Source organism: Nanorana parkeri, unplaced genomic scaffold, assembly GCF_000935625.1.
Source record: "Nanorana parkeri isolate BGI_ZX_2015 unplaced genomic scaffold, ASM93562v1 scaffold3104, whole genome shotgun sequence".
NCBI classification, from domain to species: domain Eukaryota; kingdom Metazoa; phylum Chordata; class Amphibia; order Anura; family Dicroglossidae; genus Nanorana; species Nanorana parkeri.
Window position 1 is genome coordinate 40,233 of NW_017309372.1, and position 12,713 is coordinate 52,945.

At 44.6% G+C, this 12,713-nt stretch overlaps 1 protein-coding gene across 1 annotated transcript in view; it reads right to left on the bottom strand.

Annotated features, from left to right (window-relative positions):
- Positions 1-12,713, bottom strand: part of LOC108802773 (zinc metalloproteinase-disintegrin-like crotastatin) — a 52,381-nt gene that overhangs the window by 20,804 nt on the left and 18,864 nt on the right. Inside the window, exons 10-15 of the mRNA XM_018574632.1 lie at positions 12,322-12,406; positions 11,730-11,861; positions 9,723-9,853; positions 5,155-5,332; positions 2,571-2,660; positions 1,563-1,755 (exon numbers count right to left, since the gene is read on the bottom strand). Of these exons, the coding sequence (XP_018430134.1) occupies positions 1,563-1,755; positions 2,571-2,660; positions 5,155-5,332; positions 9,723-9,853; positions 11,730-11,861; positions 12,322-12,406 (809 nt within the window). The remainder of the gene's footprint in view (positions 1-1,562; positions 1,756-2,570; positions 2,661-5,154; positions 5,333-9,722; positions 9,854-11,729; positions 11,862-12,321; positions 12,407-12,713) is intronic.

Genomic DNA, 12,713 nt, shown 5'->3' on the forward strand with positions numbered 1-12,713 from the left:
GTTTTCGCAGGCATGCGCACCTGACGCATGTTTACATGCGTGTATGTAGGGGTGGGGACTTTAAAAAAATTAGTTATTTTTTATTCTTTTTTATGTGTAACTTAAAAAAACATTTTTGGGGAAACTTTACATTTGTTTCCTATTTTTTTTTTCACTTAACTTTATTGCTATCACATAGGGGGCTAAGAAATCCCCATATGTGATAGCAAAAGAAGTGAGAGGTCCTCTTTATGGAGACATCAGTGGTCTCCAAGACCCTTGTCACCTAGGAGCCCCCGGCAGGGCGGCGAATGTACCGGCCCGTGGCCCGTGAGTCGGTACTTTGTGGCCGGCAGCCAGCTCACAAGTCAGGTACGCGGTCGAGGACCGCGTACCTGACTTGCGGGAGCAGCTACACGGTCTGCATCTCTGTCGGATGCAGACCGTACTTAGCAGCCTGAGACCCTGCAGAGCCCACCTGAGACCCAGCAGAGCCCACCACAGATCTTGTAGAGACCACCACAGACCCTGCAGAGCCCACCTGAGACCACAGCCAGGTGGGGTAAATTTAGTGTATGGGGGGGGCGCCCGAGTTTTGTCTAGCCTAGGGCAGCCCCAAACCTAAATACACCACTGGATGAAGCACTGATCTGCTTCATCAGCTTCTCTCCAGCATCTGAAGCTGGAGAGTGACACGAGAATGCGGACGTTATGTAATATACACCACTTCCGCATTCTGACAGCGGAGAGGGGACCGGAGGGAGATCGTGAACCGACCTCCCTCTGATCCCCTGTTACAGAGGCACTATGATGGTCCCAGGCTCGCACCGGGCACAGCGGAGCACGGGATCAGCGTGAGGGGGTAGGGGGGGCGCACATACCGGGACCACATACAAGCGATCCGCCGGATCGCTTGTATGTTAACAGGCATCGCTGCCGGTTTTTAAATTAGGTGTCTTTCCCGCTCTCGCACGGCCAGCGGCGCGCACGAGTGGGCGGGACTAACAGGACGTGTATACACGCCCAGTTACATTCAAGAAGCTCCCGGCCGGCCGTGTATGCACAACGGCCGGCCAGGAGGTAGTTAAAAAGTCTGATATAAATTTGTAGGGGAACCCCATGCATTTTGGCTTGGTACATGGCTGACTGAAGCTTGGAGACCATTGTTTTAAATCAGCTCCATTTTCAAATCTTACCTGAGCAAATTGAAGAGAGATGCTGATTGGTTGCTAGGGGCAACTGCTCCAGATCTGTCTGCTCCAGTTTTGATAAATTCCCCCCATTAAACACTTGCACCTGTCACCTGATTGTCAATGACAGTTATTAATGTCAACTGACTGATCATTCATTCATTTCAACTGATTCTTCATGAGGGATCAATAAACAGGTTCTCACTTTAAACCTTCTCCTCCATACTACATCCTGTAGTTGGCACCTGTTTATATCGTTGGAATTCAATCCTTCATATATGATCCTTCTAAATAGCTATCCATTGTCAATACAATTTTTTGATGTTTGCAAAATGCAACAATACATATGTTTGAGACCCGCATACATTGAAGATGATGGCAGCTGTTAGTTACCTGAACCCCACAGGGCAGTGCACTGGTTTGCCAGCGTCGGACACTTTCCATGAAGACAATAACCTTGGCCATTCATACAAGAAGCTCCGTCTTTTTTAAAAAGATCGAGGCAGAGATTGGATTTCCCATCACACTTGTCCGGAAGGTCACAGTCATGAAGGCTGAGTCGGCACACGCTTCCCTCTTTTTTCATCTATAGTACCACCAAAATTCACATTCATTAGCACAAGACCCTTGGAGGTTTGTTCAAAAGCATTCTCACCTACATGAGTATTCTAAAAATTGGGTTCAAATGGGCATTTTGGTAACACTGTCTCAGTGTGATAAAGGGATGATAAGGGTCCCAACCGATCCTAAACAGAAGGCCTTCAACAATATCTATCGTCCACATATAGTGGCATTCTAAAATCTGTATTGGCACCACGGGATTAGACTATGTAATAAGAACTGAGTGGTTTCTCAAGCTTTTATACCTCCCATCCTATTCTGGGACAATCAGCTTTGTTCAGCTTTATTTATCTCCAGGAAAAAAAAATCTTATTGCAGGGAAGCTGCCCACTGACATCATCACATATGCTGCATATATAGCCCAACATTATATGTGAGGATGCCGAAGGATAGTCCACAAGCTGGAGTGCAGGGGAAACGAATGCCAGGGGAGTGCAGGGGATTAGTTAAGTAAAGGCCTTAACACAGGTACCATAGACCTAAAGAAGCAGTTGATCCTTGCAATGTAGAGAAAGAGTAGTAAAGCACAACCAATGTGTAGCACTGCAAAGTAGGAATCAGAGTCTGCACATGTAATGAGCAAATATGGATGCTCCCATATGCATATTATACACAGAAACATTGACACAAATGAATAACATTATTATCATCAAACTGATCTCTTTTATTCATGGGCACACTGCAAAATTGCATGAACATTCTAAAATAAATACACCTCAATATTAATTTCCTTTAATTTGTACTCTAGATTGATGGATGCTTTAAAGTGATGTAACTCACCTGACATTTCTCACAGCATTCCCCATCTGCACAGACAGCTCCTGCTTTCAGATTACATGTGAGGGCATCACAGCAGGGATTGGTGCATTCCTAATAAGAAAAACACAATGTGTCCAATGCGCTCATTATATGGCGGTAAGTATAAACAGTACCAAGAAATAGTTCTCAAAATCAGTCCAGTCAACAAGATGAAGAATCTGCAGCAATTCATTAAGTAAAGTAGTAACTACTGTATGTATCCATTTAGGGGCACCTAGCAGAATATGAGTCAGAGCCTGTTCCATTATTATTATTATTATTATTATTATTATCTTCTCAGTTAGCATTGCATTGCAGGCTGGAGCTACTATGGTTGCAGTGAAGGGAGACACCCAGAGTGGGTTGTTGACATGAGATGAGCTTTGCAAGTTAAGTTTTATTGTACCTGTCTTTTTATTATCATTGCAGGGATCCCAACCTGAAGAAAGCAATTTCAGGGATGTACCCCTCTCAGTTCAGGGAGGTGCCCTCTGCCCCCATTCCCCCCCCCCCCTGAAATGATGGCAGATAGCCCGGGAAGCAATAGCTTCTTTGCTATCTGCTGTTTTTTTTTTTCAGTATTCTGACAGCTGCTGCAGTCAGAATAAAAAAAAAGCATAGGAATGAATAGCTAGATTGCTATTGACGATTTCAATTTGCAATATCCAATAGCAAGCTGGCTATTGCACCTGCCCTCTGCTGCTGTCAATCACTAGAAGAGGACCTGATGGAGAACTTCAGGTCCCCTTTTGCTGATTGGCAGCAGCAGTGGGCGGGTGCAATAGCTAGTCTGCTATTGGCTATGGCAAAGTGAGATACCCAATAGCAATCTAGCTATGCATTTTTTTCTCTGACTGACGGCGGCCGACTTCTCCGATGTCACAAAAACAAACAAAAAAACAGATAGCAGGGAAATGTTTACTCTGCTAGATACAGCAGAGTAAACCTTTCCGGGAGAAAATGTTTCTCTCCCGGGCGACCGTTAGCCCCTATCTAATAGCGGGAGACCCCTGGAGCATCCGGGAGAGTTGGGATGTTTGTCATTGCAGATCTCAATAATCGTATTTTATGAGGAGGAGGTGTCTGTCTAGTTGTATTTACTGCTGGAAGAGATTTGCAGCCTTCCCTCCTTTCCCTCCTGAACATATCAAGTGGATATACAGAACCAAGAAGACTCCAGTATTTGAACAGCGCAGGAAGTGGACATCATCTGTCCAATGTACGGGTACCCTGAGTTCACAGCAGTATCATTCAACAACAGACCTTTTAGTCAGTGGATTGTGGGAATTAGGTTAAGAAATATTTTGTCAAATTCTCTGTCATCTAATCCCAATTTGCTATAAATGCCGACCTTTGTATTTAAGGGACTCAATGAATTGTAATTTGAATTACAATTGAATTGTTTAGTAACGCTTACAGGTCTCGGATTCAATGGGAAGCAGCGCACAGCTTTAGAACTGTCTGGATACATTTAATAATGTACTAATGAATGCAGAGCTGCAATGATGTATGACTTGTATATCTGCCTGGAGTTCATCTTTGATGAGAAAATGGAAGTATCTATGTTTACTGTGAAAAACAATATTGTGCCGAGCTAATAATCATAAATATCTAATAAATTGAAACATATATAAATGAGTCACATATATGAGCCTTCAAACAAATGAGGCATTGAAAATATCTACACACATACCAAAAAGCAATATAGACAAAAAGAGTGCCAGGAAAAAAACAAAAGCAAACAATGGTGATTGTGCAAAAAAAATCCTCAGATGATTTGCAATCATGCGAATCATCTGAGGAATTTTTTTGCACAATCACTATTGATGCGAATCGTCTGAGGAATTTTTTGCACAATCACCATTGATGTGAATCATCTGAGGAATTTTTTTGCACAATCACCATTGATGCAAATCATCTGAGGAATTTTTTTGCACAAGTAATAGGCCAAGGTACCTTGGCCGTGTTTGTGGGAGGAGTTGCGGCGGCTCTCCTCCCCTTAAGAAGGGTGACAGGGAGCTTCAAGGCACGTCACGGTGAGGTCACGCTTGACCCTCCCGCCCTTCCCCAGGTTCTATCATTTCACTAGAGTGTGCCCACTTATTTGGCACGCTGACCACAAAATCATGGCACACATCAGGTTGGTATCAGTAGGGGTCATGAAGACTTCGGAAGCCTAAGTAACTCTGACCACAATCACCATTGTTTGCTTTTGTTTTTTCCTGGGACTCTTTTTGTCTATATTGCTTTTTTGTCTGTGTGTAGATATTTTCAATGCCTCATTTGTTTGAAGACTCATATATGTGACTCATTTATATATGTTTCAATTTATTAGCTGTCTATGATTATTAGATCAGCACAATATTGTTTTTCACATTTTCCAGATATTTAGTTTATATCCTTAGTGCTTGGTAGCTCTTATTTTCACATTTACACTTACTGGCGCTGATCACCTTATTGTTTATTTTTATCTATGTTTACTGCACTTCTCCTTTGCTGCTTATTGCTTGCTACAAACGCACTTTACCCTCTTCTGTCTTGAGTGAAGGTTATAATACAGACTGACCTGTTCAGTTCCACAGTCACACTGCTCTCCCATCTCCACAAAGTGGTTTCCGCACACTGGTGGGGCCATACTGGTCTTTTTATTGGGTTCATTCAACAGACACGTGGGCACCTTGGTCATCAGGAAAGTCTTGAACTGGTCCAGGCTGCATTTACTAAATGTATAAGGGATGGGAGAACTGTAAGGGGAGAGAGAGAAGACAAATGATTAATAACTCAGAGAAAAAGGAGGCAGACAATGATATGGTGGTATTGTTGTAGAAGAACCCAGACCACTGTCTTGTGGGGTGAAAGTATAATCCATGTTTATTGAACATATATAAGCTACATTAGACATGTAAGATTTGTTTAGTTCCGAATTGAAATTTGGAGGAATTTGGACATTCGGATGCATCTGAATGTTCGAATGAAAGAAATAACATGTCCAAATTTTGGATAACTATGTGATTGTGCCGTATCTCTCCTTCTCCCGGTCAAATCTCTACTGCGCATGCACACGCCCCATGATCATTCACGGCCGCTCGAGAATCTTCAGATCTTCAGACGGCAGCGACCGGCGGAGACACAGGTAATTTTTTACATGTTTGGTAACTTTTTTTATAATTTTTTTAATGTATTTGCATATATCTACGGCTTGCAGTGGATACTGTTTATGCAAAAAAAAAACCCTAAGGTGTAAAAGAGAACTATGGGGTAAGTGTTTTTCTCCATAGTTCTCTTAAGGGTCACGGGAGGACATATACTAGCGTCCTCCCGTCACCCAAAGCTCAGTACATCGCGAGACTTCCGCAGCCGGGACGGATCCCGACAATGCTGTTGAGATCCACCCAGCTGTGTGAATGAACCTCTGGCTCTGCCTATCTGGAGGCAGAGCCAGCTGTACCCGCCCCCTTCCCGTCTGTTCCTCCAGTCAGCATTGGAGGATCGGAGCGAGGAGTGGGGGAATCCCTGCGGGGAGCTGTGACTGACAGTCACCGCTCTCTGCAGTGAGATGATCGAGAAGTGAGCGAGCGACGGTATGTGTTCGTTCACTTCCCGATCTATTGAGCCGACCTGTGACAGTTTCATTGTCACGCGTCGGCTCGAACTATGAGGATGAGCGATTTTCACTCACTAGTTCTCCTTTAATTTACAACCTATAGGCTGCTCCATAGGCTGCTATGGCTAAGGTTACACCAATGGTCATGTATTTAATTGCTGAAAACTATGGATGTACCGATACTAGTAACAATATCAGTGCTGATACCGGAGTATTTGGGCGAGTACTCGTACACGCCCAAATGCGCCGATACCTTTTCCGCGTAATGACACGCCTCTCGGCTTCCAGATTGGCCGGGAAGAAAAACCGGTATCGGTGCATCCCTATTGAAAGCACTCATTCCCAACAATTTCCTGAAATGAAGAGGTTTGTCAGTGTGCTTGGTGAGCTGTCGCCTAACTGCCCCCAAGCAGTTCTCTGCAGGCAGTGTTTTTGTCTAATTTTCCCTGGCCCCCATTTCTACAAAAGCATTGCTCTCACTAGACAAGCTAAAGCCTCAGTGATGACAAGGCAGCATTCTGCTTCTCTGTCACTGCCCAGAAAGCCATTTACAACACAACCCAAAGCACTCCCAAGGGTCTGCCTCTATAGTGACTTGCTACAGACAGCTCTTGGTAGTTGTAGTTGTAATGTTGTGCCATTCCACCTTCCCCGACTAAAGCCGGCATAAACACAGGTAACAGGTTGTGTTTGAGACAATTGATTAGGATCTGCCACCCAGTATAGAGGGAGAGGTGGAAAGGAATAGCTCCCACCAAAATTATAATTCTCTTGCAAATCATTGTAGCACCTGAAAAGTCTGGGTCCATTGACAGCACAATTATTTACATACATACTACTTGTGCTGCCACATCAGCTGTTACTTTCTGCTATTGTTATTACACTGCTATATATTGCATTGTATATCATTATGTTATGCTATATTCCTGACAACTAGTGGTAGATTAGCATTATTACAGCTTAATTTCTGTATACATTGGCATCTTCCACTATCACCCCCGATGTTTTGTGTAAATTGATAAAGCCCTCTAGTTAGACTCCCAGCCTCACTGTGTTAAGAGAGCTTTGCACATGGTTTTACAAAGTTTCCAGAAATGTCTTCCTACCTCTAAGAATGATAAAGAATCACATCCTTTGTATTGTCAAGCCTGAATAAACCACACTGAATTATATTCAGAGTTTTCTTGATGAGTTGGACCTGCCTGTGGATATCAGCTCAGCAGGTTGTCAAACTATCCGTACAGACTGAGGGGGTTATTCAGTTAGCTGCCGAAGGCTTATTAGTGAATAACCATCTTAGTCTCAGGAAGTATGTTCAAATACATAAATCGGTGGTTGAGACAGAACCTACATATACCAAGCTCTTACCAACAATATTCCATTATTTTTGCTCACTTCATGCAAACTATAGCATCTTGTTGTTGGTCTATAAGATTCTATTCAGCTTCTATATCCTCTAATAGTATTGTGACCTCGTTCTTATCCCTGCTGTTGCTAAAAATTACTTATTTATTAATCAGCTTATTCTGTAGGGAAATGAGTACCAAGAAGAGACGATGGACATATTACCATGTGCTCTTTAAGTGAACTTTTGCTTAATTCTTTTCTCCACAGCAAATCCTGCTTCAAATTATTATTACCTCCACATCCACTAAACATGTTTAGTACCTAGAATGTATTACTGTCTTTCCATGTTTCTTCCTAAACAGCTAACTTCACTCCTTTTTGTATAGTTATTTAAAGCAGAACTCCAGTTAACAATTGTATTAATCCTTGCAGTGGGGCTACTGCAGGAATATAATGTGTGATCAATACAGCACTCTTCCCCCTGCCTGTGACTGCACTGAGCAGGAGCAGCAGCAGAATGATTAGGGCCATCTCTCTGCTCACTCAGATCTCTCCACCAATCAGCTTGCTCCTTGCCAGTTTCCTGGCCTTCCCTTTCCTAGTCTGAGAGTGCTGCTGTACAGGGTGAGACGGACCCCCAGTACTCAGGATGAGTATGTCCGACGCTGTCTTCTTCCTTGCTCAAGAGATATTGCAACTCGCTGATCTTTAGCTCCCAGTTTCCCCAGTCACTACTTGAGACCCGAGGGTATGGTGAAACAAACTCTGATTTTTTGAGTAACTGTGCAACTTTTTAAACAGAAAGTGATCAGATCAGATTATAATCCCATCAAATCCAACCTGCCCTCCCTAGACATTCTGACTGCACCACCCAGCAGGGCCCCAGCCAGTCATAGCAGGAGTGTGGCCAGACGCAGGAGAATGTAATTGTCCTGTGCTCCTTGGAGTACAAAGGGAGCATAACGAGGGGTGGTGCTGACAGTCTTTTGATAACAGGTTATACAGTACAACTCACTTAAACATAACCCAACACCAATACACATATTTTTTTTGAAGCCCGTGGACGTGCATCAAAACAAACTTCCCCCTGTGAACAAAAAAAGTGCAACCGTGAAATCACAGCACACAAAAACGTGCACAAGGGTGCAAGTTCCTTCAAAAGAAGGGACCTACTTTCCCGACCCCCCGGGGCGCAAGGCTCCTGACAGGGGTTGAGACTGTTGGCCCACCACCCCGAAGGCCGGTGGACCATTTCCGTCGGGGACCTGCCGAAACAGGTCCCTCACAGTACTAGGCAGGGGGGATCTCCCGAAGAGAAACCCCCCTCCTGGGTGGGAGGAGACAGAGAACCCCGTAGGAAGCACAGAAGAAACCTGCACCTTCAGCATCTGTGGGTCAATGCTTTTTAAAAAAGCCAATCGTGCATTAAGTGCAATAAATAATAAAGTGCCAGTGCACCACGCTGACAGGCCTTAGGGGCCGAGTGCAAAAAAATTGCCCCGGACTAGCCATGAGGCCTGTCCAAGAGGCGTTGTGCAGAAAAGAGCAATGTGGTGTGTGACCGAGTGATCAAGTGAGTCAAGTGGGGTCCCATACCCATGTGACTACCTGAGCACCCCTGGGACGCCACCCCCAGGGGGCACAACACCACGGGCTTCTGCCGCCCCCAACCCTCTAGCCTCGACCAAGCTTCGTATGCATTCCCATCAGGAGATAGTTCACCTTCAGAGATCCCTCCGCCGGAGCCCACCCATTACTAGGGTCAAAAACTCAGAGGGCCTGGAACCTCATCCGGCTCCCTACCAATTACGCCTGGAATCTACTAGGCCGTCCATTCACCCCACACAGGTGACAGCGGCCATTCAATTCCCGATAACTGATAAGAACAGATACTACACTTGATCTTAGCCAACACCAATACACATATAACCCATAAACTGATGACCATGTCGTCGCACAGGGTATTGACGCAGTGTCCTGTAGTGATGTAAAAGTTGGCTGAAGGAACTAATGAGGGCTGTGGGGGACAGTGTAGATTAATACACTCAAAAGTGTAGGCTTCCCCATAGATCTTTGGGGCTGAATCCTCTTCAACGGAATGGCATCTGGCGATGGGAGCAGCAGGAGCAGTAAGGTTTTAAATTTTTTTTTACAGGGAGCTGCTTTAACATTTCTTATCTTACCCGACATACGGCGACATTATGCAAGTCAATGAGGAACACGAGCAGTTTGCGTTATCATGATTCACTCCCAAGTTGTGGGAAATCTCGTGGACAAATGTGGCTCCAACAGCGGCTGATGACTTAGTGAAGTCCTGAGGGGAGAAGGAAAATGTAAGAGACACCGAAAGTAAACAAAGTCTGGATATAGACATGTACGGAAAAGAAAACAAAGTCAATGTTCAGATGATATTTTGCAACTACAAGTATGAGCATGGAACTCCTGCATGCACTGCTGCAGCAGGGTATTGAGAAAATGTGAAATATTTATTGGTCAACATAAGTTGATTGTTTTCTACAAGTTTTGGAAATTTGGTTTTGCAATTATTGCAACCAACTTCCTGTATGACCTGGCTGTGATGGACACAGTCACTGGGGGTCTATCACCAAGGGGAATGCTGTCTAGAACACCGGCAGGTGTTGGGGGCTGTGGGGTATATAGAAGGGCTGCGGGAGATCAATAAACATGGAACTGGTTTCAAAGCAGTCCTTGACACTTTTGAAGTGATATTGCAGCTTGATGAATGGGAAGGGCCAGTATTCTATTACTACTCAATGAAAGATAGAAAGACACTAAAGTCACCTCAAATGTGCTTTAATACTTTCTGCACTGGAGCACTTACTCATAAGACCTTATGAATAGGCTTGTCAGCATGAACTGTGTCCAGGTGGTTTTGAGATGACTGCTTTTTTGTGTGTCTTGCATCAATAAAACTTGATTGATTCTGGAGATTTTATTTGTTTGCTAATTTGCTGCAGTGAAAGGAGCTGAGGTCTGGGAGGGAGTAGGACAGGTATTGTATTAGTGGTACAGTAGAAAGGCATCATGGCACACTCACAAACCAGCATGTAAAACAACTTGTCTCACCACTAAGGACAATGACAGAGGTTTGGATACACGTCTTCTGCAAAGGATGTGTAAGCCGCACTGCCGCCCCAATGCACATTTTATAGTGCGGTCCTAACTCTAAACTATGAGAGTCTCCATCTTGGAGCACATGGGGGCAGAAGATATCAAATTGGGTGCAGGCCTGTCAGGAGGACGCCCCACCTCCTTAAAGGTACAGAGACACACAAGGGATCCCGCACATCCCATTGGCAGCTGAGAAACCCCATGCGTCGCTGCACCAAATCGGTAAAGCAAAACAAACGACAAACTGCACTGGAGCACTTACTCATAAGACCTTATGAATAGGCTTGTCAGCATGAACTGTGTCCAGGTGGTTTTGAGATGACTGCTTTTTTGTGTGTCTTGCATCAATAAAACTTGATTGATTCTGGAGATTTTATTTGTTTGCTAATTTGCTGCAGTGAAAGGAGCTGAGGTCTGGGAGGGAGTAGGACAGGTATTGTATTAGATCCCCCAATGGGCAGCAGAGTGTGTCTTTCAACGTGGAGTCACTAGACAAGACCGCACATGAAATCTTTGACTGTTCAGTCATGCTGGCAAGCACTGTAGCCTCAATGGTCAGCTCTGATGAAGAAGTGAAGACAGCGGTGCAATCGTGGATCACAGCTCACAGGGAATAAGAATAAGAAAGCTGGACAAATGGACAAAGTGTATTGAAAAGCAAGGAGATTATGTTGAAAACGGATGTATATTTGTCTTTTCTAAAAGCTGAATAAAATAAATTCTACAGCCAGAGTGCGGATAATTTTTGACTCATCCTCCTATATTCATTTAAGACTGCATGTTCAAATTATTGACTGATCATCGTTGTGACTGCCTCTTTTTCATTCTGAGCCTGATGAAGGGGACCCTGTGCGGCCCCAAAAGTGCTTGTACTGGAATGACAGTACTCAGTGGTCGCAGAGGTCGCAGCTGACTGGGCCCTGGAGTTCCGCCACATAGAGGGGCCCCTGGTAACCGCTGATTACCAGGATATGTAATATTCTGGTAACCGCTAATGTCAGTACCGGGGCCTCTTCCGCCTGTCCTGGGTCCTACTTGTTTCATGCTGCTCCCCTCACCTTGTTCTGGGTGCAGCGAGAAGTATGATCCAGCCGGCGCAGCAGCCAATGAGTGGGAAGCGCGGGTATTCTGGACCCCTCATCACACAGAACTACTGCCGAATAGAGAGCTGCATGGGTAAGAGAGGCATGCTGCGGACACGAAGGGGGAGATGTAGGGAGCTGGGAATATGAAGGGGACATGGGAGAGGAGAGTGTGGGTTCCGGGAGCAGAAAGCTGGGGACGTAAACGGGGAGATGGGGGAAAGCTGGGGACATGGAAAAGGAGAGTGTGAGGTCAGAGAGAGGAGAGCTGGGGCCATGCATGAGGAGATAATGGGGACATGAAGGGGAGATAATGGGGAGCTGGAGACATGGAAGAGGAGAGTGTGTTATTTTTTTGTCTAAAATGTATTTGTTTGTTTTTTTAAATAAATGTGTCCATTGTTTTTCTTCTTAGGGGGGGAGGGGGGCCCTTCATGGATTCTTGCACCGTGGCCCTGAGGTCACAAGTTACGCCATTAATAAATGGACTTTTCTTGATTTCACTTAAATGGTGTGCTTGTGACATCCTTTTGTAAACTAGCTTATATTTTAGGCTTCTAAATCTCACCTGGACAACTCCAGCAGAATATTGTTCATTGCACATAACCCCGATATGTGCCAATCCAACTGTAACACCATCAAAGTCTATAGCCCTGCAAGATAAACAATATTGTGTAAGAACAAATGATCTCTCTCTAGAAATATGTATAGTTTCTGTCTAGGGATGGGTTGGACGTTCGAGTCAAACGTGAGTTCGACTCGAACATCGCTAGTTTGTGTGTTCGACGTACGGGAGTACGTCGCGAGTGAACGGGATGGCTGTCGTCTTTTTAAAAATTATTATTATTACTATTTATTATTGTTTTATTTTTTATGTTGTTGAGTCGTCGTCATGGACAATGTTGGATGTCGTGATTGACCCTGGATTACGTCAGTGGATCCATTTTTTGGGGGGGCGGG